This window comes from Lygodium microphyllum, chromosome 16, assembly GCF_053477565.2.
Source record: "Lygodium microphyllum isolate KBCC chromosome 16, Lygodium_microphyllum_v1.1.10, whole genome shotgun sequence".
NCBI classification, from domain to species: domain Eukaryota; kingdom Viridiplantae; phylum Streptophyta; class Polypodiopsida; order Schizaeales; family Lygodiaceae; genus Lygodium; species Lygodium microphyllum.
The window spans coordinates 15,253,690-15,279,043 of NC_141150.1; the positions used below are offsets into that span (position 1 = coordinate 15,253,690).

Genomic DNA, 25,354 nt, shown 5'->3' on the forward strand with positions numbered 1-25,354 from the left:
TACTTTATTTGGTGAACAAACCTTAATGCTACAAGACGCATAGCTAGATGGTTACTTCTACTTCGAGAATTTGACTTCTCTATGGTTGTATGTAAGGGTAAGCAGCATTACATGGTAGACCATATATCCTACATACCCAGAGGAGAAGCTGTTGAATAAGGCATCGTAGACGACTTACATGATGTGCACCTTTTCAACCTCAATGCAATGCCAAGGTCTATATTCATGTTGCCTTGCTCTTAGACCATGATGCAATGCTCTAGAAATTAAAGAAGGAAAGGGACAAGAGAAGAGGAGAAGAAAGAGGTGGTGAAGAAGTTGTCACTTTCACGTTCACTAGTTCAATCTTCTCATAGTCACTTTCAAACTCTCTTAGACACTTTACACACAAAGGAGATGTAATGCATAAGATAGCAAGATGCTTGTGTCTACTTTAGCAAATGGAAAAAATGTATTTATAGTTTAGAGTTAGTGTGCTATAAAGTTGGTGGTTATTCTCTATCATATGGGTGGTTTCCACCCAATTATTGTGCAATGGTGTTGGTGTCTACATGGGCTACATGTGGTAGGTTAAATAGCTAGCATGCAAAGTGTATGACTCTCTTTGGTGATCTTCTTATTAATCCTCTTGTCATTGGCTTGCTCTTCAATATTTTTCTCCTTCTATTGTATCTAATCATGTAGCCTTCACATTCTTCCTTAGTAACATTATCTTCTCTATATGTTTAGATGAATAAGAAGATGGGTAACCTACTACTTATTGAGAATCACCAATGCACATGTTTCAACTTCTTATGCACACATCATTTAGAACATGGAGGTAATTGATATTTGATTTTCAACTCAAATTTCTTGAGCACCTAAGTATCAAAAGGACAAAAAGATGGGTAACCTACTCCTTGTTAGGAATCCATGGTTCCAATTTTTGGGCACTCGTCACTAGTGGGAACATGGTGATAACTAGCAATTTCTTTTTAGCTTGAAATGCTTGAGTGTCCAAGTTACATGAAGTGCTCCTTTTGTACTTAATAAATAAGTCTTATTAATGACATTCGAATAAAAGTACATGTAGGTACTAATTGGAGAAGAGGGTCTAGTTGGCATGGCACTCCCCTCCCCTCCACCCCTTCAAAAAAGGAAAAAAAACCCCTCTCCTCTCTTCCCCTTAGGATTAGCTCCAAGTTTATGACTATCCTTATTTTAATTTAAACATATATCCATTGGACTAGTATTGAAGCAAAGATCAAGTAATGGGAACCTTTGTGTTTTTGTAGTTGGAGATGATGAATAGGTTCCCTCCTAAAACACAAGGTTTAGTGCATTACTTAGAATAGTTGTAGTACCTTGTCACTCTTTCATAGGAAATACTCGTGATTTTAGAGTTCAATCATGACATCCCTAATAACCTCATGCAGGGCCAACTTAGAACTACTCCATGTGTATTTAGTTGATCAAGTAAGCTCATATTGACAAAGGTGACTTTCAAAAGTGAAGGCAAAATTTTGGGTTTGCTAGAACTCCGAAGGTCAAGTTTGTAATTCCCTTTTTCTTTGTAATGATTAAGGAAGTGTGTTTTATGCAAGGTGTTCCCCATTTATTCTTAAATTTCTTTATGAGGATTGTTACACAATTGGCTCCATCTAAGATAAGCTTAGCGTTTATCCTTGCTTAGTGCATAAGGAGGCCATAAATAGTAGGGTTTTTTTTTTGTCCCTCATAATGATAACCAAATTGTTTCATTTGATACAATTGATCTAGTAGTAGTTAAATGTGTTGAATCTACTTAATTCTATTTGCCTTGGTCCATGAGATAGAAGTAGCTTTTTAGGATGCCACCTAAGTGTTCTCACGGATATATCATGCATGCGCTACCCCAAAGCCAACAACCAAGTTAAAGTTAACTTGAAGTCACCAATTACATCTGTTGTTTGATCTTGGCATGGAGGATTGCCGCACCTCGTCATGATTGGGATGATTGACTTATAGAAGGCCTCTAGGCATACAAAACCTCCCATAAGGCTACAACAAGACATACACCTTTCAAGTTGGTCTATGGTATAGAAGCCATCTTTCCTAGTGGGCTCGAATTGCTCTCTTTGAGAGTAGCTATCATAGAATGATTAGGAGATGCAAACTCCCTATAGCGTTGTCTTTTGCATTTAGAATGTCTAGACGAGACATGAAGGATGGCCTTATAGTGCATGAAAGCCACATAGCTGGACGCGGAGTTTACCATGACAACTTCATCAAATAGCAAGTGGAAAGCTTTAACAGCATTGGAAACTTTTCCTATAAGTAGATCCCCAATCTTGCCAAAAAAAACAAGATAGAGTGTTGTGACATTTGAAGAGGATTCCCAAACATTACATTCCTCCAAAAGAGCTAGGCCCATGACCTTGTGTTTTTACTTACTATGATTTGTGCCACATTAAAGTGTGTAATACATTAATGCCATTGGGAGGAGTTCCTATCACCACTTCTTAGCCATTGCTTAGGTATTGTCACACTTAGCTACCTATTTATTTTCCTTTCTGATCATAGCATTCGAAGTTTCTCTTTTGATTTCTACGATTTGAATTTCTTCTCTATGTACCCTAGCCCTTGCTTGTAACTTTGAAGAAACACCGACAGTAAGCAACCACCCCCCACTTTGTTGGATGAAAACCAAACATGCAAATGTTTGGACTTTGTCGAATGAAAATGGAATGTGCAAATGTGTGGAATCTAAGTACAAAACTCATTGCTTGCAAGCTTATAAACTCTAGGAAGTCCTACTAGACAAAAGGAGGGTAAAACATGGTTCGAAGAAGGGAGATGAATGACATGGGTGAGAGTAGTGGGAAAATCACGCATCATTATACAATGCTTTAGACAATATATGGAGATAAGATTATAAGCATTTGTATCTTACTTAAAACAATTACCTAATTGTGCTACGATGGAATTATGTAATTGTAAATCTTCATGTTTTGATTTTACCAATAGAAAAAAGTTTAGAAATTGAATGACTTCTATAGTTTGTGCGCATAGTTGAAATGACATGGGTGAGAGTCCTGGGAAAATCATGCGTCATTATACAAAGTTTTAGAGAGCATATGTAGATAATATTAGCATTTGTGTCTTTCGTAAAACAATTACCTAATTGTGAGTTGATAGATGTGCGTGTACATTACGCACCTATAAATCTTCATGTTTTGATTTTGCCAATGGAAAAAGTTTAGGCAAAGACTTTTACAGTTTGTAAACATAGTTGAAAAACAATCAAGAGCCTTCCTTCTTGATGTAACTATAATTTAAAGTTAGAGAGTATCTGTTTCTGCGATGAAGAAGCTAAGCCACGAATATGCCAATATCCATTCTTGACACCCACACAAAATATACTCCCCGCACCCCCCCTTAAAAAAAAAAAAAAAACCAAGTGTGTGTGTTGCATGTGCAAATGTGTATGTAAACAAAGTTTTCCTTTAAAATTTAAAGGTTTTTTAAAAGGGTGATTATACACTCACACACACACACACACACACACGCACACACACACACACAAAGGAGAAAAAGAAGAAGAAGAAGAGAGGAGGGACAAGAGAGCAAAAAGGAAGGAGGGACAAGAGAAAAAAAAAGAGGGGAGAAAAATGATGAGCTTATGAGACGAGACAAATGGATATATGTATATAAATGTCAGAGAAGTCCCCTAGCCATTATTGAGATCAATCTTATAAACCTCAGTTTGAATTACGGAAGAATATTGATATGAAGCGCTCTAAGAATTTAGGCAAAGAGCTCCTGGTCCAAGTTATATTCTTAGGAACGGTTGGCATTCTGGCTCAGTCTCACCAATTAGTGTTCCAAAGTTGGCCCAATTGGACACTGGTGGCAGGGTGGCTTTATCACCAGTATCCCGAACACGTAGCTCATCTTCGGCGCTGCAAGAAAGAGAGAACTAATCATCGAACAGAAGACGTACGTAAGAAATAGATGGAGAGCTTCAAAAACCAGGTACGGAGCGCGTTTAAGCAGTACATCGATTCGCAGCACGTATAATGCTCCCTGCATAAGCATGCACTGTGCTCTTTCACCCTCACAACAACATCGACTGCCATAGAGAGGTTTCTGTTCAGGACGCTTTTCCTATGGCTAGCACTGAGTCGTTGCAGCATTTGGTTGCCATGGAGAGATTTCTCTTTTCTTAAACTGACACTGTCAAACTCTGAGAACATGCAGAGGACGAGGCAGCATATTCTTGGGCAAAGTTAGATCAGACTCGAAAGAGTTGCAACTCCATTTATGATCACGGCACGTTAATGCAGTACTATCTTTTGCCTTTCGCAGTTGCTTAAGTCGCCTTGACTTGATATAATGCCTCTACCCTCAGCAATCGTAGCAACATTTCCATGCCAACTACTGATATCTGCTGATGTGGAGCGAGTGAAAGAAGTTCCAAGTGATTCGAAGAGGTGGAATCGGAGAAGCCAGCTTCTTACTCATGGAGAACGGAGTAGTTTATGCCAAAGATTTTGCAGACATTTAAAAGATGTAACCGCTAGTACAGAAAAAGATCAAGATCAAGAAAATGGATACTGCTTACGCATAAACACAGGGACACTTATATTATCTCGGATTTTGGATGGAGAAAAGTGTCATGCATATTTTCAGTCACATAAAGAATGCATTCAAGGGAAAGGATTTGTACTGCAAATCGTGGCTCTTTGCCTGTCAGTTGTGGTAACAGGATTAACCATACAGTCGACTGCAGGTAGCTTTGATTTTTCCATCAATATCTCTAAACCTGCTTTAATATAGTGACCTTTTTCTGTACAGGTGATTTATATCATTCAGTTCTTATTTCATGTTAAGGTTTAAAAGGGAATCTGGTACATCCTATGTCATCTCTACCATTTTGTTTAATAGAGCGGGGTTGTGAGGTCATAGTTGATGGAGATCATCCTTAAAAGGATAGCGTTGAGCTTATTAGCTTGAGCCATGCCGTGGATGTTTCTTGTTTGACTGTTTTCAACTGTATACACTTGAAAGTTCCCTTGCATTGAGGGCATCCTCTTTGCATTAATGAAATAGAAACAATACTTCTGTCCTGCCTCCCCTTCAAACGTGAGGTTGTACTGAAAGAGAGGAGTTTCAGTCAAAGTTTGCAGAAAGAAGTCTCACCTGACATCATGACAAAGTTTTAATCATGTCAAAGTTGCTGCAGCTGCCATGGATACGATGTCATTTCTGAGCAATGGTAAGGAGAACTTGGAGTTACCTCGCATACCGACAGAGTTTCCCCCTCTAAAGGATTTAACTGTTCCAACATGTGAAAAGGTTTTGTGTTCTCTCTTCATCATGGTTTCAGGCAGTTTACTGAACTGGATCATAGCAGTGCTTTCAAAGCTCTCATTTGTCTTTCTCAGTGATCTAAAACACTGTTTGTTTGGCATTATTTCTCATGTCTGTCTCCTTTTAGATGTATGAAACCATAGGTCTTTATCTTTTAGTCAAATCTTGTTAAGGCAGGTTCACAATCCCTCTTTGGAACCATTTCAGTTCGATTGTTCAATGGGAAAACTTCAAGTTATGAAAGCTATTGCAGCGTTTCCAAAACCTGTAATGTTGCCATGAAACTTTGCAGATCCTTGTGGGTATTTTCCATGAAAAGGAAGAGCTGCCTTGCCAAGAATCAGGCAATATGTCTTCTAGTGGATCAAATTCATCTTTCTTTGCTTGGCCATGATTCTAGGCTGTTTCAATCTGAGCAGTAAGAAGCTTGTGTTTCACTCCTACTGCATTGACAACTGCCAATTCTTCCATTATATCTAGTGCATTGATGCTTGATTGATAGTGTGGAACTTCATCAGTTCAAGCTATTGCCTCAGCACTTGTTTTTCACCGTTTTTGGTTGTACATTATGTGGAAGTTGCTTTGCACTAAGGGGTTCTTTCAAGGGTAATGAAATAGAAAGAATGCATTTATGAAAAATAAAAAGCTAGCTAAGAAGTTGCAGAATCTCTCATTTGGGAAACATTTTAAGATTTATGGCTTGTGCTGAAGAGGAAGGGCTTGTGCTGAAGAGGAAGGATTTCCAAACATTGTCTTATAATGCACAACAAACTCTAGTGCTGGTAAAACATATTCCATGGTGTGGTGAAAAAAGGGGCACAATAAAGATGAGACAAACAAGAAAGAAGAAAGAATGCAACGAAGATAGAGATTAGGGAAGGCCCAGGCAATGAACCCGAAGTGTGCAAATTGACTAAAGACACTTCAAGTCTTAGGAGACTCAAAGTGGGGTGTTGTTAGGAGACTCGGAGTGTCTTTAGGAACCTTTAGGGCGATCCTTGTGGATCAAGTTGGACGCTTCTCCCACAAGGTAGACTCAGAATTTGCATAACTGGCTAAGTCCGTGCATTCCATGGAATTCAGACAGTGTTGCTTAGGATAGGTGATTGGGTGACTACTAAACGTTACCTCTTTAGCCCCGCGATGATGGCCATTGCAGGAGTTGGAGCTGATGGCGGCAACAAACTAGAGTGAAATGTAGCTTGTAGGTTAGTAAAGTCGCCAAACAGATGGATGCCACTTGAGGATCACCATGGTAGCTATTGGATGAGGTGCTTGATGGATGGAGGTTGGGAAGAAGTGGGCTAACATGCAAAACAAGGATGCAAGTGACCTAGCATAGTCTCATCGAAGTGTACAAAGAGGCTAGGAGTAAACACTGAACCTGCATCTAAACTATTAGTGGAATTGGCAAATGGGAAAGAGGCAATTTCTACTTAGTAGACTAGGAGAGTGGATTTTAACTTAGGAGGTAATCTTACCAACATGAGGTTCAAAGTCATGAATTTAGGAGCTTACGAGTTCTTATTAGGAATGGATTGGCTAATCCCTAATGATGCTCATATTCATTGAGGGAAAGGTCAAATCATGTTCTTGGATCAAAAAGGAGAGTTAGTAACAACTCAAGGTGAATTTGGAAACCCTAGAATTCAACTAGCAAAAGCTTCTCAAATAGTGAAGGGTTGAGAAAAGGAATACAGATGTATTTCTCAAAGAGTTGACAGGACTTCCTCTACCTAGAGAAGTTGATAATGAAATCAAGCTAATATCAAGAGCTACACTAGTAGCGATGAGAAACCAATGAAAAATAGGGGAGTTACTTATGGGACACTGAAATACATTGAGGGCATTTGAGTTTTGAGGCTATGTAATGAGCTAATAAAGGTTTAATGTGTGATACGCTTGTTTAAGCTTAACACTAGACATTTGAGTTTTCTTGGTATTTTCCATGAGTTCTTTGAGAGAACTATTGGGGCAAGGTGAACTGGTTGCCCTAATCAAGGAAGTCCCACGATTGGATGATGCCGCTTGTTACATTACACTAGAACTCGAATTAGTTCTTGACTATTGGACTAAATGCTCCGATCGAATTGTGTATTTGAGTATTTACTTAAGTGGAAGATTCACCAAAAGATGTATGTGTATCTCTACCTCCAATTTGGCTAAGTATGCTCATTTCTTTCTTTGCACTACACATTGAAAGATCAACTAAGCTTGCTTATGTGTAATAGCTCCAATAGCTATCTCACATTGCAAGTGTCTTTGTTTCTCATGACACTTACCATTATAGCAACTATTCTATGGGGAAGTGCATTGTGGAGGGCTGAAGGAAGTCATAGTATGAAGGAAAACATCTGTCTCTAATGCATGCAAAGCATCTCCCAATTTTGCCATGATCTCATCCAAGGGGCAATGTGGATCCATAGAAAACAATTCATCATATACTGCACTTCTACATACATGAGTAGTCTCCTATAGAAACTAGTATTTGGAGTGTCTAGAAACTTGAGTAGTGAGTCCTTGGGGCATCCATTTGTCACTGTGAAACTCAAATATGCATGATCCATCGCTAACCAATAGGCCTACCAAAGAGGTTAAAGTCTATGATATCAGGTATCAAAGAGTGTGACTCCATCATATAGTTTACTTTACTTGATCTCCCCTTAGGATTCCTTAGGTAGCAAAGAGTGTGACCCCATCATATAATTTACTTTACTCATTCTCCCCTTAGGATTCCAACACGTGAGTCCTGTTGAGCTTGGCCATTGCGACATGCTATAGAGAGAGAAAGAAGAAAGAAAGAAATAAATAAAGATATAATGTCTTTTGATACCAAAATTGGCCTATGAGACAAAACCATGTACAATGCTAATTGTCACTAGATATCAAAGTGTAATGTGCTAAAAGGTGATTGGTGATATATTGTGAGAACAAGCTACGGTGATGTACAAGACAATGGGATGTTGTAGGTGTATACAATAGGAGGATGAACCAGTACATGCCTGGTTGTGTGGTTGAATATGAATATGACACATATAAATTTAGTTCCACCCAGTTACAATTGGTGGTGGATAGAGTATGTCATACATCCTTGATGAAATAGAATGGAGGTAGCATTTGGATTGATCCCTCAATTTTGTCAGGTATTGTGTGTATCGTTGTTGGTGGATCTCCCTCATTTCTCTCTAGTGTAGCATGTGTGTTTGGTATTCTTGTATTTGTGGTTGGCATGTAGCTCTGATCTTCTCAGCTCTTTGGATTCACTCCTCTCTGTGTAGGTGGTGTGTGTGTGTGTGGTTGTTTGGAAGAAATTGGTAAGTTGTGTGTCACGAGGACGTGAAATTTTGATATATTTTTTAGCATTTGATTAAAAGTTAATCAAATGTGCAAATGTGACTTGCATGTGAGGTGTAGATCAGCTATTTCACAATGTGGGGCCTAGGACCCCGAGATATTAGTTGGTGCTAGAGGAAAAAGTTGTAACAAGTTGTACTTGATAGGTACTATGTGGCATCTAATGTTAGAAATTGGCCTAGATCCATTTATTAGCCATAAGTGTCAGTGGTAATATTAGGGATTTGACATTAATTAATGAATTGATAGTCTAGGGGCTAGTGAGTGCTTAGGAACACTTGGGGTGATAAATTTGCCTAGCCAATTTAATTGTTGGTTGGTTAGATTATTTTTATGAGCATGAAATAAATATTAAATTAATGTAGGGAATTGTTGGAAATTGGATTATGAAGACTGCCACTTACCAAACTTGCCCATGCAAGTGAGGAGAGGTTGGTTGGAGACTGGGAGAGAGAGGGAGAGACCATCTTGAGTGCAGCTAGCAGAGTTGTTGTCCGTGGGAGCAGGCGGTGATCAAGGAGGTTTCTAGCCATCAGGATCATCGGCTCTAGGACCAAGCCATAGTAGTTTGAGGTCCCTAGGAGCTAGGCGATAGCAGTTTTGACCCAAGCGATAGTAGATTGTGGGCTCTTGGCTGGAGGCCACTGCTGTACAAGCTGTTCCAGCAGGGCAGCAACTGATTTTTGCTACTTTCTTTTGAAGAGACTCAAAATTTTCTCTTTCCTCAATACTCTCTCTCATTCTCCAGTCAATTCTTAGATTTTCTTAGTCAGTTCCAGAAGTTCCAACCTGGAGGTGGAGATTTTGATGAATCTTTGTTGTAAACCCTAATATACAGCAGAAATTAGGATTTGACTGTCACGAGGACGTGAAAATTTGATGCTTTGCTTATGTTTAATTGACATTTGATTAAAGGATTAATCAAATGTGCAATTAAAAGATGCACATGTGTTGCACATGTGAGGTATAAGCTACTTTTTCACAGTTGAAGGCCGAAGGACCCTGTGAAAAGGATGGGTGTCAAAGGCAAAAGTTGTAACAAGTTACACTTGTTAGATTCTAGGTGAATTTTGGTGTCAGTTTGCCCCTAGGACCATTAATTGGCCATTAAGTGTCAGTGGTGACACTAGGGACTAGGCATTAATTAATGGATTAATGCTTGTCCAAGGGTCAATTAATGCATGGGACCACTTTGGGTTGCAAATGGCCTAGCCAATTAATTTTTGGATGGGCAAGGTCAATTTTCTGGGCATGGATTAAGGGCTGAATGAAAATTAATTAAATGGCAGGAAATTGCTGAAAATAGATTAAGAAAGTTGCCACTTGGCAAAACTTTCCCATGCAAGTGGGGGAAAGGCTAAATAGGGCTGAAGGGAGAGGGAAATCTCATTTTTTCATTTTGGAGCTGTTGGAAAGAGGTGTTGGACTGTTGCTGCCAGGTTTTGGGGCCATTTCCCAGCCATTGGAGACCATTTTGGTGATGGAGATTGCATATTCTTGACCTTGGGAAGTTGGCAATTCCTGCTGATGCACTTTCTCCTGAAGATCATAGTCTCTGATGCTTCTATTGTTGTTGGTGCATCGGTTTGGGGCTGGTACAGCAGGGCAGCAGCTGATTTTGATCAGTTCTTCGCGACAAATCTCAGAATTTTCTCTCTCTACAGCATTCTCTCATCTCCTTCAGCCTATGCTCAGCCATTCTTAGCAATTCTTAGCCATTCGGAGGATATCTCAGCCATTTTTGGTTGGCTGATCTGTAATTTCTGCAGTAAACCCTAATTTACAGCAGAAATTAGGGTTTAGCAGCCACCTTGGGATCCGTGCCAGAGATTGAAGGCTCAAGGGACTGAAATCAGCAGCTGATAATAATTGAAGATTATCAAGGGATTTCAGGAGTCAACCCATCCCAAATTGATTTGGGGCAGCATTTGGCCAGCCAAGTGTCAAATTGGAGAAGTCTTGGGTGAATCAAGGGGCAAATGACCCAAAAGGCTTGTTGGTCATTTATGACAGCAAGAGCAATTGGTTAGCAGGAGGAGATTGAAGAATCCCAAGTTGTACTCCTTCCAATTGAATGAAAGCTAAAGAAATACCGCAAGGAGCGCCACTTTTGGGGCCAACAAGGTGTCTACTGTCCAAGAATGTAATGGTAAAGTGTGTATTTCATTTTATGTGCATTTATTTATTGCTGTAATTAACTCTTAAATCAGGTTATCACCACCCTATCCGAGAAGATAGGCTGGTTCCATTTGACAGCCACCTTGAGAAGTGTGCTCAGATTTGAAGGCCTAGAGACTTGAATTTCAGTCATTGAAATTGGGAAAATTTTAGGAGATTAAAGAGGCCATTCGGCCAACGATAATTTGGGGCTGAATTTGTCACACAAGGAGCATGGTGAAGGCCATATCCTTGAGTAAACCAAGGGGGAGATTGGTTTGAAGGCTTGTTGGTCATTTGTGATAGCAAAGGGCAATTGGGGAGCAAAGGAGATTCAGGAAATCTCAATGTATTCCATCTGATTTGCAATAAAGGATAAATAAGTACTGCAAGAGGTGCTAGTTATGGGGCCAACAGGTTGTCCATTGTTCAAGATTAAGTGGTAACATTTGCATTTTCAGTTTTATATGAATGCAATCTTATTGTAATTAGTGCTTGATCAGGTTAATTACCACCCTATAGAAAAGGAAGGCTGATTACAGGGTTCCATTGTCAGGATACCATCAACTCCCTTGAATTGGTGGGCATGAGGCACTTGATTGGAAGTGAGAAGTTTTTGCTCTAGTGCTGAAACTGTATTCAGTTAAGTAATTACGCCAAGTATGTCTTCTTATAGTGAAATGGGATCAAGTAATAATAATGTATCTCAAATTGAATGGAGGGGAAATGCGATGCCTAATTTTGGAAAAGGCTCACAACATGGATGTCAAAAGCAAAATGTGGGTGTTGACCAAGAAGTGGGTTCTTCTAGGCCACAAGATGCTAATGACTAGCAAAGAAGTGAAAAATATGATGATTAGTTTAAGGCTCGGTTGAGGATAGTAGTTGACTTCTTTGTGTAGTTGGCTAAGGATCCACAATTTGAGAGCTTTTTGAATTCTCCAAAGAAGAACACCAAGGCCAAGAAGAACATGCCATCTTGAAAGGCTTTGGGACAACAAGCAGCTCCCACAAGGTAGCCACTGCACTTTAAAGATGCACCAAACATTGGTGATGAGAAAAAGTAATTAGTGCCAGTGGGGCAAGATACATCAATGCAAGGTCATCTTGTTAGTGCCAATCCAATGTATTTTGGACAACTAGGCATGTGTTCAAGTATGGGGCAGCTAGGATACTTTGGTGGTGGTACTATTTTTCATTCTATAGTGGGTCAAGGACCGCATGTGAAGAAATGCTCTAAGTATAGAAAACACAAAACCAATCGTACGACAAAGCACAAACTGATAGCACAAAAAGTAGTTAGAGTTAGGGTAACTTAGAGACAGTGAACCCAATAGATAATGAATTGAATGACTACTAAATATATAGTGCTCATGCAGTCAAATACACTATGCAATAAATATTGAAGCTCGAACTCTCGTATCTCTGAGATCAAGGCAAAGGCTATGCGTACTCCGAAATAGATCTCAAAGGGCAACAAGGCAGCCTTCGTGTATTGAACAACATCAAATGTAGCTAGATAGAGTCTAGATGTGATGCAAACAGATAGTGAGGAGAGAGAAAGATTCAACATGTATGTATTTGAGGAGAGAGAAAAATTGGGCGATAGTTCAAAACAATAGACGATTGTGCAAGAAGTGTAGGCGACAGCACTGGAGAAGAGAGAAACTCAACAAACATAGATTTTGGATGATGGCCATAGTGTTTGATTGATGGCAGCAGGTCCAATTGATGACGTCAGTAGTAAATGCAAGGTGTAGATAGTAGGCGACATCTCCTAGATGCAGGCGGCAATTCTAAGATACACGCAATAGCTCAAAGGTGGAGTCGAAGATTGGAATCAAACACCAGATGGTAGCAAACAGCAATGGGAAGCTGTGACCATGATGTTCTCTGCGAACAGGGTATGGTCAATAGAGATACGGCTCCTGAAAACTGCAAAAACGAGAGTGGTGGGCTGCATACTTATTTATAGAAAGTTTGGGGCACCCAAATGAGGGTTTTGCACGTGGGACACAATAACTCTCTAGGATTGTATTTCTTTTTAAATTAATAAGGTGTCTCCATTAATTAAGTGTATTTTGGGGCTGTTTAAGTTAGGTTAATGAAGTTTTAGCACAACATCCTCTCTTAGGTCCAAAACTGAGCCATGAGAAATAAGCCCTTTTGTCTATTTGCTGTTACCCCAAGGCATTCCATTCCAAAGCAGTCAAGGTTTCGCTCAAAGGGTGCATGTCAGCTGTCCAATGACCTATTAAGACTATAGAGGCGATGGTTATCTTACCAAGGGAGCCCAAGTGATCACACTAGAGAGGCTAGGGCATTGGACCAAGGATGCTCGTTGACTGCCCAAGGGCCTACCAAGTCTGGCGGCAAAGGTGGATGGAATAAAAAATGGACTCTTTTTTTTGTTTTTGTTTATAAAATTTTGGAGAGCTTTGTTTTAGCTTGTTCCAAGATTTAGCATTAAGTGAGGGTTACAAATCAGTGTTCATCCCATTGAGTCACTATGTCCCAAAGTATGGGAAATAGGAATGACAATTAGAGTGCCATTGCAGTGGCACGGAACCCTGTGTTTCATGCATGCACGAAACACATTGAGATCCATTATCACTTTGTCAGAGAGAGACTACATGCAAGAGATATTAGCCTTGTCTATTGTCCTACCACTAGTAATGTGGCAGACATCTTCACCAAAGCTCTTTCTCGTGACAAATTTGAAGCATTTCGCAATGCTTTAAATTTGATCTCCTTTGGTGGAGGATGACCCTTGTGTTTTGATCACTCTTTACTCCAAGGGGGTTTGTTGGGTTTCACTCAAGCCTACGCTCATGGAGGAGTGTCAGTGATTAGTAGGACATTGGGGCACTTTTTACCCTCCATACAAGATATTTTTTCCCTCGGATTCATTCTCTTTATTTTATGTGTCTATGTTACACATTTTCGGGCACTTATCGTGTTGCACATACTTCGGGTGTGAATACCCTCTTATAACCCTAAGGTTTAATGGTTGTACCTTGTACTTTCATTCTACACTTTCAGTCTATTGCATTGGGTGTCGTGTCTCACTCTCCATACTGTCTACTCCACTCTTAGCTGAGCTTCGATCCTCTCCACCTCTCACAAAAGACAGTGGTAGGAGGTGTCAACCAATTGGCAAACCATGGAAATGCACAATAAATGTGCCTAAAACAAAAGAAATGCACTCTAGAATGTGAGAGCTCCCATGTCTGTGTCAGACTCTGCAGGAGCTCACAACCAGGAGATGACAAAGTGATATGACTACAATAGGCAGATTGACACCCCCTCTTAGATCCTGGGAGTTATTGAACCTCAATGTGCAGCGTGCTTCATGCGAGCATGAAACACTACTTTGATAGAGTAGACCATGGAAATGCACAATAAATGTGCCTAAAACAAAAGAATTACACTCTAGAATGTGAGAGCTCCCATGTCTGTGTCAGACTCTGACAGGAGCTCACAACCGGGAGATGACAAAGTGATATGACTACAATAGGCAGATTGACACCCTCTCTTAGATCCTGGGAGTTATTGAACCTCAATGTGCAGCGTGCTTCATGCGAGCATGAAACACCGGGTTCTTTGACAGAGCAAGGGCACTCTAGTTGTCCACATTGTTGGGTGTAAAGCTCCTCTGGGAGTAAGCTCCCATTAATCTCGTATGTATAAACTTACAGGTGTGAACACACGGTTTACTTGTACCCTAACATATAAATAGATTTTTATTGTTTGTGTACCGTGCAACACATTGGTACACTCACATTCGATTCTCTTAGCTCTCAGCTCTACTCCTGCTCATCCCAGTCTCACACTTCATTAGCACTAACGCTCAAGAAACTGACATTAGAGCATTGGTTACAGCATTCGCGCTTCCAAAGAGTATGCCAGGTCATGGGATTGGCAGCAGTCGACAGGTTGTGGCCGTGTCCTGCAAACGGGGTAGGTCGTGTATAGTGCGACCAAAACTAGTGGGTGACCAATCTTTATGATTAACGCAGGTCGCGAGCAACAGTCGACAGGTAGCAAGTCATGGGTAATAGGGTGACCAAGTTGACTAGCGCGACAGGCTGACGGGCTAGATAGACTGCACGCAGTGAGCCGATGGGGCCAGGCGGCAAACGGGAAGGTCAACAATTCGAAGAGTTTTTTAAATTTGGAATTTTTTCTCTCCTTTCTCTATCGGGTGTATGTGTGCACAAGCACACAACACCATTTTGGTTGACAAATTTGGGGGTTTTCTCGGATTCAGGAACCGTGATCCAAAACAGGACAATCTGACTAAGAAATTGCAAAAATAGCGCACACTGGCTCTGAAAAATTTGGGGCTTTTTTCATATCAGTGAAATTTTGCTTAGTTGAGTCAAAATTTTTGACGTTGGTGCACATTTTGACCCGAGAATTTTGGGGCTTTTGCAAGATTTTGGCAAATTTTACTAATTTTGCCCGTTTTATGCTCTTGGGTTCATGTATTAATGCAATTGGTGCAGATTGGTCAATAAAATTTTGGGGCTTTTGCTGAAATTTGAGAATTTTGACAAAAATGATGACTGAAACGTACATTGGGAACATTGCTAAAGCAATCTTGGTGTTGTAAGCAGTGAGATTTATCTCCCACTTGTAAAATTTTGAAGAAATTGCAGAGAATCTTGTTTTTTTTGATGTATCAGAAGTACTTGGTCACATATGTATGTAGTATACATGTTGGGCAGCTCCCATTGAGTTGATGTATTGCTGAACAGTCATGTTGCAGCAGTCTTAGTGATCACTTGCAGATCTGGGATTGTTGCAAATGTACTTTTGGTGATATTGCTGAAGTGGGAGTCACTTGGCAATGATGTATGCTTGGAGTATATGCTGAAATTTCAGTTATACTGCCGAAAGTCATCCATTCTACTGCTGGACATGTACTTGGACTGATCCTTGCTCTCATTGACTGAAAATTTGGGCCGATATTAGCTGAATATTTAGCTCAATGATTGTTGTTATAAATTGCAGTATTGATCTTTCGGGGCATTGCTGAAAAATGGCTGCAAATGCTTCAAGGAACAACGACGCTAAATTCCTTCTTGAAATCAAGAGGTTTAATGGTGCTAGTTTCGACTTGTGGAAGGACAATATGCAAGGCATTTTGTTTCTCAAGGATTGTGATGATGCTCTTTTGAAAGTCAAGCTTGCAGCTATGAGAGATGAGGATTGGGCTAGACTCAACGAGAAGGCCATTGCATACATTAAAATGGCTATATCTGATGATGTACTTACAGACATTAAGCGTCTTGATACAGCTTATGCCATATGGAAAAAGTTGATGGACACTTATGAAAATACAACTCTAGTATATCAAGTGCATCTCATGCGCAAGCATGTAAACATAAAGTTGGATGATTCTAAGCCAGCATCGGAGCATTTGAGTGCTTTCACAAGGGTTTTGAGCCAATTGCAGGATTCTGGTTTGCAGCCCTTCAATGATAAATTGAAGGCTATTTTCTTGTTGATGACTATGCTTGATAGTTGGGAGTCTATGGTTGTTTCATTGAGCAACAATGGTCAACCCTGCTTTAACCTTCGATGGTATTAGGGGCTCTGTTCTCAATGAGGAGATTAGAAGAAATTCTAGTGGAAAAAGTAGTGGTTCAGCCTATAATCTTAGAGGCAGGTCAGAAAAGAGGGGTAATGCAAGAAATAAAGGCAAAAGCAAGAGTAAAAGCAAGGGCAAACAACAGGATGTCACTTGCTATCAATGGGATGTAACGGGCATAAAAAGCCCGATTGTTGCTACTACAAGAAAGAGCAAGAAAGAAAGAAATAGCAAGGATAGAAAAAGAAGGATAAAAAGAAAGACGATAACAACTCTCTTAAAAGAAGTTTCAAAGGCAAATGTTGCATCTAGTGTGGTCATTAAAGAGCTCTTTGACACTGGAGAGATACTTGTTGCAGTCTCATGTAATGATGTAGATGTTATGGTAACAACAAGTGGTATGCACATCACTAAAAAGGAGGTAATTGATGCCTTACTTTCAGCTCATGATGGGCTGTCTCAATTATAGATAGTGGACAACAGTGCCTCTTTTCATGTTACTCCCTCTTTGGAGTCGTTTTTTGAATACAATGCAAGTTGCCTAGGCAAGGTTTACTTGGGCAACAATTATGCACGTGAAATCAAGGGTATAAGTATCATTCACTTGGCCCTTGAAAATGGTCAAGAGCTGATTTTGCAAGATGTCAAATATATACCTAGCATAAAGAAAAGTCTACTATTAGTTGGGCAGCTTAATGTAGGAGGGTATTTTACTACCTTTAGTGGTGGATCTTGGAAAGTCCACAAGGGCTCCATGCTGATTGTTAAAGGCAGCAAAAGGAGGACTTTGTATTATTTGCATTATAAAGCACTACCTTGCAAGTTTTTGGCTATTGCTAAAGTTCATTCATAGATGGAACTTTAGCACAAAAGACTTGGCCATATGAGCGCCTTTAGGTTCTCTCCCCCTTGGGGAGATTTGATGTAAAAGGCTCTGGTCTGGACTTTTCTAATGATTGCATATATGGAAAACATGTGAAGTCTACTTATTACTTTGGTGTCGTTATGAAGTTCAATGCTCTTGACTTAGTATATTATGATGTGTGGACTATGCTTGTTAATTCACATGGGGGTGCACGTACTTTGTCACTTTTATTGATGATTTTTGTAGAAAGTCATGGGTATATGTATTAAAGAGCAAAAAGGAAGTGTAGGTGTGAGTGAAACCCAACAAACCCCCTTGGAGTGAAGAGTGGTCAAAATACGAGGGTTATCCTCCACCAAAGGAGATCGAATTTAAAGCATTGCGAAATGCTTCAAATTTGTCACGAGAAAGAGCTTTGGTGAAGATGTCCGCCACATTACTGGTGGTAGAACAATAAACAAGGTTGATATCTCTTGCATGTAGCCTCTCTCTAACAAAGTGATAATGGATCTCAATGTGTTTTTTGGATGCATGAAACATTGGGTTGCGTGCCACTATAATGGCACTTTGACTGTCAGTGAACAAAGGAGTAGGCTCCGTGACGGATACATCTAGATCAGCTAGCAAGCATTTAAGCCATACACATTCAATTGTGGTAGTGAAAGCTGCCTTGTATTCAGCTTCACATGACGATGTGACAACGGTGGACTGTTTCTTTGCTAAGCCAAGATATGCAAGATGAGCCAAGAAAGAAATAATTGCCACTATTGGAGTGACGTGAATCATAATCACCAACCCAATCTGAATCACTGTAAGCATGTAAGTGCAATGGTCCCCCCTTGGCATAAAGCAATCCAAGAGATCTAGTACCTTGCAAGTAACGGAAAACACGATTGGCAGTTTGCCAATGTGACGTGTGTGGTTGATGCACATATCTGCTCAAGGCTGAAACTACAAGAGAAACACAAAAATATTGACACATTTTTCTTTTTTGACTCGTCCTAATCAATTAGGATTTTGAGAGATTTCATTATTTGCATGTAGATAAGGCATCCAACTGTTGGAGGATATGTGTGTATATCAAACAAATCATTGTCATCATGCAATGACAGCTTTAGTCCAGATTCAATTGGTGTACAGATTGGCTTGTAATCTTGTAAGCCAAACCTAAGGAGTTTACCAATGTATCTTGATTGTGATAAATTGATACCTCTAGCATCATGTATGAACTGAATGTCCAAGTAATAATGCAAAGACCCCAAGTTTGACATCTCAAAAGTTTGCTGCAAATTTTGTTTGAATGCTGAAATCTGTTCAGCATGTGTCCTTGTAAGAAAAAGGTCATCAACATATAGACAAATGATCAACATGGATCCCCCCTCTTTACATACGTAAAGAATAAACTTTGATGAGCTGTTTATGAATCCTTGGCTGAGTAAAAAGGCATCAATCTTTGCATATCGAGCTCTAGGAGCTTGTTTCAAGCCATATAAAGGCTTTTTCGGCTTGCAAACCAAGTGTTCGGATCCCTCAAATGCAAAACCAATGGGCTGATGTACATATACTTCTTCATGAAGTTCCCCATGTAAAAATGCAGTCTTTATATCTAATTGATGTAGAGTCCATCCATAATGGGCAGCCAAAGCAACCATAGACCTGATGGTAGTCATGTGGGAGGTAGGAGCAAATGTCTGATCATAGTCAACGCCTTTCTTCTGTGCATAGCCCTTGGCTACAAGCCTGGCTTTATATTTGTCAATGGATCCATTCGCATTTCTTTTCAGCTTGTAGACCCATTTTGTTCCAATGGCTTTCTTCCCAATAGGCAAAGACACTAAATCCCGTGTTTGATTCTTAATGACGTAATCAAACTCAGCTTGCATTGCTGCCATCCAATGCACATTATGTTGTGCATCCTCAAATCATTCAGGCTCCTCATCATCAACTATATTTGCTGCCATAACCAACTTCATGGTATGCGTAGTATCATGCATACGAGCTTGCCTTCTAGTATGGCCAGCCATAAAAGCATCCAAATGACCATCTTTTATAGTCTGTAAATACCATCTAGGCATTTGTCTTGCCTCCTGACTGTGCACAAGCTCTTACTGAATTTCAGATTCAGTAGTTTGCTGAATATTGAGATCAGCCATTGGCTGACTTTTTGCATTTTCCAATGGAGCAACTAGTTGACATTAAATTCACTTGTTGAAACTCCAGCTGAACCACCAAATGAAATGGGTAGCAGCCCTTCAAATACATCACTGGCAGCCTGATATGTGTCAAAACTAGCAAGGGATAATTCTGATTTTTCATTGAAAAGTACATCCCTACTAACAAATACATTTTTAGAGATAGGATGATATAGTCTGTATCCTTTGCTCTCATTGTTGTACTCCACAAAAATGCATTTGACAGCCTTGTTATCCAACTTTTTTCTAAGTACCTTGGGAATGTGTGCATATGCAAGACACCCAAAAGTACGAAAGTGCCCAATAGAAGGTTTCTGGCTGTTCCAAGCCTCAAAAGGCGTGATATTCTTTAATGCTTTGGTGGGGCATTTGTTCAAAACATGGCAAGCACACATAACGGCTTCCATCCAAAAACTGTATGGCAAGCTCTTTGCTTTCAGCATACATCTGGCCATCTCCATGACCGATTCTTCCTCTTTGCAACCCCATTTTGCTGTGGAGTATAAGTAGTAGTGTACTCATGAACAATGCCCTTCTGCTTCAAAAAAGAATTAAGTATAGAGGACATATATTCTCCCCCTCGATCCGAACGGAGAGTCTATAGCTGTTAGAGATCACAGCCTGATTAGGGGCAGCAGGGCAGGTACAGCCAGTACAGTGGCAGCAGTACAGTCGGACAGGTGTGCAGTCGGACTGCACAGTCGGACTGCCACGTGGTAGTCCGACTTGTGCAGGCAGTCGGCTGCATTTAATGCAGCCGACAGGCAGTTTTCTGGCGCCCTCTTTTCCCAGATTTCTGGCTATAAATAGCCGACATCTCCAGCAGTCTCCTACACTTCTCTGCTCGCAGATTACAGATCGGTGACACGCGTAGATTCCGTCTTTGTTCGCACATTTCGGACAGGAGAGTGCAAACTGCAGCGGACTTCGAGGTGAACAACAGGTTGTATCGTCGAGGTGGAGACACGCAGTCCAGCGCACTGCGCCCATGTATATATCTGTATATCTTTGTATTCAGCACACTTTATACAGCAGATCTTCATCTACCACTGTCTCTTTCTCTCTCTTCTCTCTCTGCGTTCTCTCTCTCTCAGTCCTACGCTTCCGCACGGCTGCACTCTGACATGGTATCAGAGCAGTGTTAAAGGGCTGACTGAGCGCAGAATCAACTTGAAGAGGAGTTTTTATCGCGACACAAATTTGCGTTTTTGCGTTTGAGGGCAAAGAGGAGGGCTGCGCCTTGGAACAAGGCTGAAGCGAGTGTGGGCGCACAGGAAAGGAGTCCAGGTGGTGGATTTGCTGCTGTTTGACGCGGAGGAAGTTTGAGTTTTCAGCCTACAAGTGCAGGTTTTGCTTTTTCATCGCCTCCGACGGGTGAAGAAGGTTCAGGACGCGGAAGAGCCTTAGCAGGCTGAGTTTTCCCAGTCAGAGGGGGCTGCTTTTGCGTTTGTAAAGGCATTACAGGTGAAGATGTCTACAGAGATTGACTTGGAGTTCCAGTCGATTATGGACCGGAAGGTGCCCTCTTACCGGCTCTTCCTGCAGATCAGAAGCTCGACGGCGGCGACAACTACCGCATTTGGCGCGTCATGATGTTGGCCATCCTTGAGTCCTATGATTTGGCGGAGCTGGTACAGGAGGAGATCGACCGGCCCTCGGTAAGAGATGAGTCCAAACTCTCTTCCGATGCTCGTGCGGAGTTGGTCAAGGCTCAGTCTCATTGGGACAAACTGAATGCCAGGATTCGTTTCTTTCTCTTTTTATCATGTACTACAGCCGTGATCGCTCACATCGAGCACTTGACGGTGGCTCGGGAGATATGGCTGGAGCTTGATCAGATGTACAATCGGATGACCCTTATGAAGCGGGTTTCTTTGGAGGTACAGATGCGGACCTTGTTCGTAAACAAGTCTTCTTCGCTGTGGGAGCACATTAACAAGCTAAGGTAGCTTCAGATGCAGGTTCAGAATGCGGGAAAGCCGATTTCCTCAGAAGACATGGCGATCACACTATTGTCCCAGTTTCCGCCACGATTCGGTACATTTTACTCTGCCCTTATTGCTTCGGGGTGAGAGTCTACTCTTCGGTGGGAAGAGTTGGTTCCTATGGTCTTGGACCAAGAGGAACAGTTAAAGGGACAGACTGCTTCCAAGTCGGAGGCGCTGACAGGTCACACCTCTCAGAAGAAGGGGAAGGACCAAAAGAAGAAGAAGGGGGATAACAAGTCCAAGAAGGACAAGGAGAAGGACAAGGACAAAGACTCCACATGCCATATTTGTGGAAAGACTGGCCATTGGAAGAAGGATTGTCCTGACAAAGACAAGAAGGACACCAACAAGAAGGACACTAAGGATTCTGGAGCGGTGGCTGCACCCTCATCAGCTGCATTTCTTCATCTAGCTGTCATTGAGGACGCTTCACCGAATGCTTCTGATGCTGCGATGACGGCTCCCCAGGCTCGAGAGTGGATCGTTAATAGTGGTGCCTCCCGGCACATGACTCCTTCATCAGATGGTGTTGCCCAGTTGCGACCCTCGCGTGGGCAGATTCTCATTGGAGGCAGCTCTTCAATATCTATTGCAGGTCGGGGTAAGATGCAGCTTATTCCAGATGGATGAGGTGGTACCCATACCTCTGAGGTTTTGCATGTACCAGGCTTAGGGTACCATCTCCTGTCAGTTCATAAGATTTGCTCCCTTGGCCTTTTGGTGGAGTTTGACAGTACTACGGTGCGAGTCCTTGATCGTGGATCGAGGAAGGTTCTATCATCTGGATATGAGGAGAACGGCATTTATAAATTGAAGTCTTCCACCGCCCTCACTACTCTTCTTCTTATCTCTCAGTCACAGTCAGAGTTATGGCATGCTCAGTTTGGTCACATGAACTATGATTATCTTCGGAGGGCGTCACGTGGACAGCTTGTTCGAGGGTTGCCGGATATAGTGGTGAGCCAGTAGCCATGTGTCTCCTGCATTCGGGAGAAGCAGTATAGGGATGCCATTCCCCACACAGCTTCGCGGCGGTCTACTTCACCGATGGAGCTTGTATCTACGGATCTCTGTGGCCCTATGAGGAATGAGTCCTTGCGTGGGAGCTCATACTTCATGCTGATCATAGATGACTACAGCAGGATGACATGGGTCTACTTTTTGGCATTAAAGTCAGAAGCTTTCTCACACTTCAAGGATTGGCTTCTCTTTGAGGAGAACCGATCGGGCCGGAAGTTGAAGACCTTGCGATCCGACAAGGGAGGTGAATTTGTTTCTAATGAGTTTGCTCGGTTTTGTGCAGATAAAGGAATTCACCAGGAGTTTGCCAATACCAACACTCCTCAAGAAAATGGCATTCTTGAATGGAAGAACCGCAGTGTGATCGAGATGGCGCGCACCATGATGGAGCACCGACAGACCCCTCAGGTTCTGTGGGCCGAGGCTGTGGCTACTGCAGTCCACATCCTTAATCGATCCCCTACTTCGGCCGTGGAAGGGATGACCCCGTTTGAGGCTTACTTTGGGACGAAGCCAGATGTTTCTTACTTTAGGGTCTTTGGGTGTGATGCCTATGTTTACATTCCCAAGGCTCACCGTGATAAATTTGAAGCAGCTTCCCGTAGACAGGTATTTGTTGGCTACAGCTCCCAGTCCCAAGGCTATCGATTGTATGATCCCGTCAAGCGGGATTTGTACACTAGCCGCGATGTGCGGTTTGTGGAGGTTCCGGCTATATCAACGGGTGAGGAGCATCCCGTTCTTGGAGATCTAGGGGAAAGTTGGGCTCCTTCTACAGTTCCACTGGAGCCCGTGCCTTTTGATTATGATTCTGTTTCTGACACAGAGTCTACTGTTCCACCGGTCACCCCTGAGGAGTTACCACCGTTGGATATTCCAGAGTCTTCTGTTGATGGAGAGAGACGAGGGGAGGTTCGGCCTCCTCCTCGTTGGGCCCGTGACACACTCCGTGATTCAGGGATTGAGGGGGTTCCTGAGGAGTGGGGACCGCAAGATGGTCCGCGGCGGTCACGGCGGCACCAGGCACATTCTATGGAGCTTGTTTGCTCTAACTATTGTTTGATGACCCGTGTTATGCAGGATCGAGAGCCCACCTCCGTGAAGGAGGCTTTACAGTCCGCACCATGGAAGAAAGCTATGGAAGCCGAGTTGGAGGCTATTAAGAGGAATGGCACTTGGTCACTCGTGCCCCGCCTCCCGAATAAGAAGGTGATTGGCGTCAAGTGGGTCTTCAAGACCAAATACCTTAGCGATGGTTCTTTGGATAAGCACAAGGCTCTCCTTGTTGCTAAAGTTTTGCATAGCGCCCAGGGATTGACTGTCATGATACTTTTGCCCCCACCGCTTGTATGGCGACCATCAGAGCTGTTCTTGCCTTGGCTGGCCATAGGAGATGGCCTGTTTACCAGTTGGATGTGAAGTCGGCCTTCCTCAATGGTGATTTGAAGGAGGAGATCTATGTTGAGCAGCCTCCTGGTTTTGGATCTTCAGATGGGAAAGTCTACAGGTTGAAGAAGGCCTTGTATGGCATCAAGCAAGCTCCCCGTGCATGGAACGAGAAGATTGATTCATTCCTCCAGTCTCAGTTGGGATATCGGCGTTCCAAGGCCGATCCGCAGCTTTATGTTCACACTTCCAAGGATGGTTGTGTGCTTTTTGTCTTATATGTTGATGATTTGATTGTCACAGGTGATGATGCACAGCAGGTCCAAGAGACGAAGTCAGCTTTACATCGGACGTTCGAGATGACGGACTTAGGTCTACTCCATTTTTTTTTGGGCCATGAGATTTATCAGTCTCAGAGGGGGATCTTCATCTCTCAACAGAGATATGTACAGGAGCTCTTGGTGTCTTTTGAGATGGAGGATTGTCGGGCCCTTTCTACTCCTATGGATCCGAACTGGAAGGCCACTTCCCATTCAGCTTCTCCTTTGGCGGATGCTTCCCGTTATCGTGAGTTGATTGGGTCCTTGATTTGGCTTCTCAACACTAGGGTTGATCTTTGTTTTGTTGTTGGGCTCTTGGCAGGGTTCATGAGTGAACCTAAGACCGTGCATTGGCAGGCTGCTCAGAGGATACTTCGGTATTTGAGGGGGAAGTCTGATTTAGGGATTCATTACCCTGCAGGGACAGATGGTTCAGATCTTGTCCTTGCAGGTTGGAGTGACTCGGATTGGGCCGGTGATGTGGACCACAGGGAGTCTACTACAGGTTACTGTTTTACCTTGGGTGCAGGTGTTATCTCATGGAGTAGCAAGAAGCAGCCCACGGTAGCCCTTTCGTCTACTGAGGCGGAGTATCGGGCCGCGTCTTCCACCACATGTGAGGCTGTGTGGCTTCGGAGATTATTGGAGGAGCTTGGGTGCCCCCAGACTCATCCTACTTTGATGCAATGTGACAATGAGAGTTGCATTGCCTTGGCACGGAACCCTGTTTTTCATGCCCGGACGAAGCACATCGAGATCCAGTACCACTTCATCTGAGAAAAGCTTCTGGATGAGACCATCACTGTGGAGTACTACAAGACGGAGGACCATCTTGCGGATTTGTTTACGAAGGCACTTCCCCAGGCTCTACTTCGGAGACATTCCAGATCCCTCAGGCTTCTGCCCTGCCCAGGCTCTGAGAGGGGTTGTTAGAGATCACAGCCTGATCAGGGGCAGCAGGGCAGGTACAGCCAGTACAGTGGCAGCAGTGCAGTCGGACAGGTGTGCAGTCGGACTGCATAGGTCGGGCTGCCACGTACTGGCTGTACCTGCCCTGCTGCCCCTGATCAGGCTGTGATCTCTAACACCCCCTCTCTGTGCAGGCAGTTGGCTGCAGCCGACAGGCAGTTTTCTGGCGCCCTCTT

The 25,354-nt window shown here is 42.3% G+C and overlaps 1 protein-coding gene across 5 annotated transcripts in view; it reads left to right on the forward strand.

Annotated features, from left to right (window-relative positions):
* Positions 1–3,765: 3,765 nt before the first annotated feature.
* The window catches only part of LOC148022555 (uncharacterized), a 102,733-nt gene continuing 81,144 nt past the window's right edge, over positions 3,766–25,354 (forward strand). Inside the window, exons 1-3 of one of the 5 annotated variants that reach the window (XM_087695504.1) lie at positions 3,769–3,993; positions 4,219–4,750; positions 5,195–5,316. In XM_087695504.1, coding sequence (XP_087551630.1) covers positions 4,354–4,750; positions 5,195–5,316 — 519 coding nt within the window. In that variant the 5' untranslated portion in view covers positions 3,769–3,993; positions 4,219–4,353. Of the gene's footprint in view, positions 4,751–5,194; positions 5,317–25,354 lie in introns of all 5 variants that reach the window. The other 4 variants (XM_087695505.1, XM_087695508.1, XM_087695507.1 and 1 more) reach the window with 4 other exon arrangements.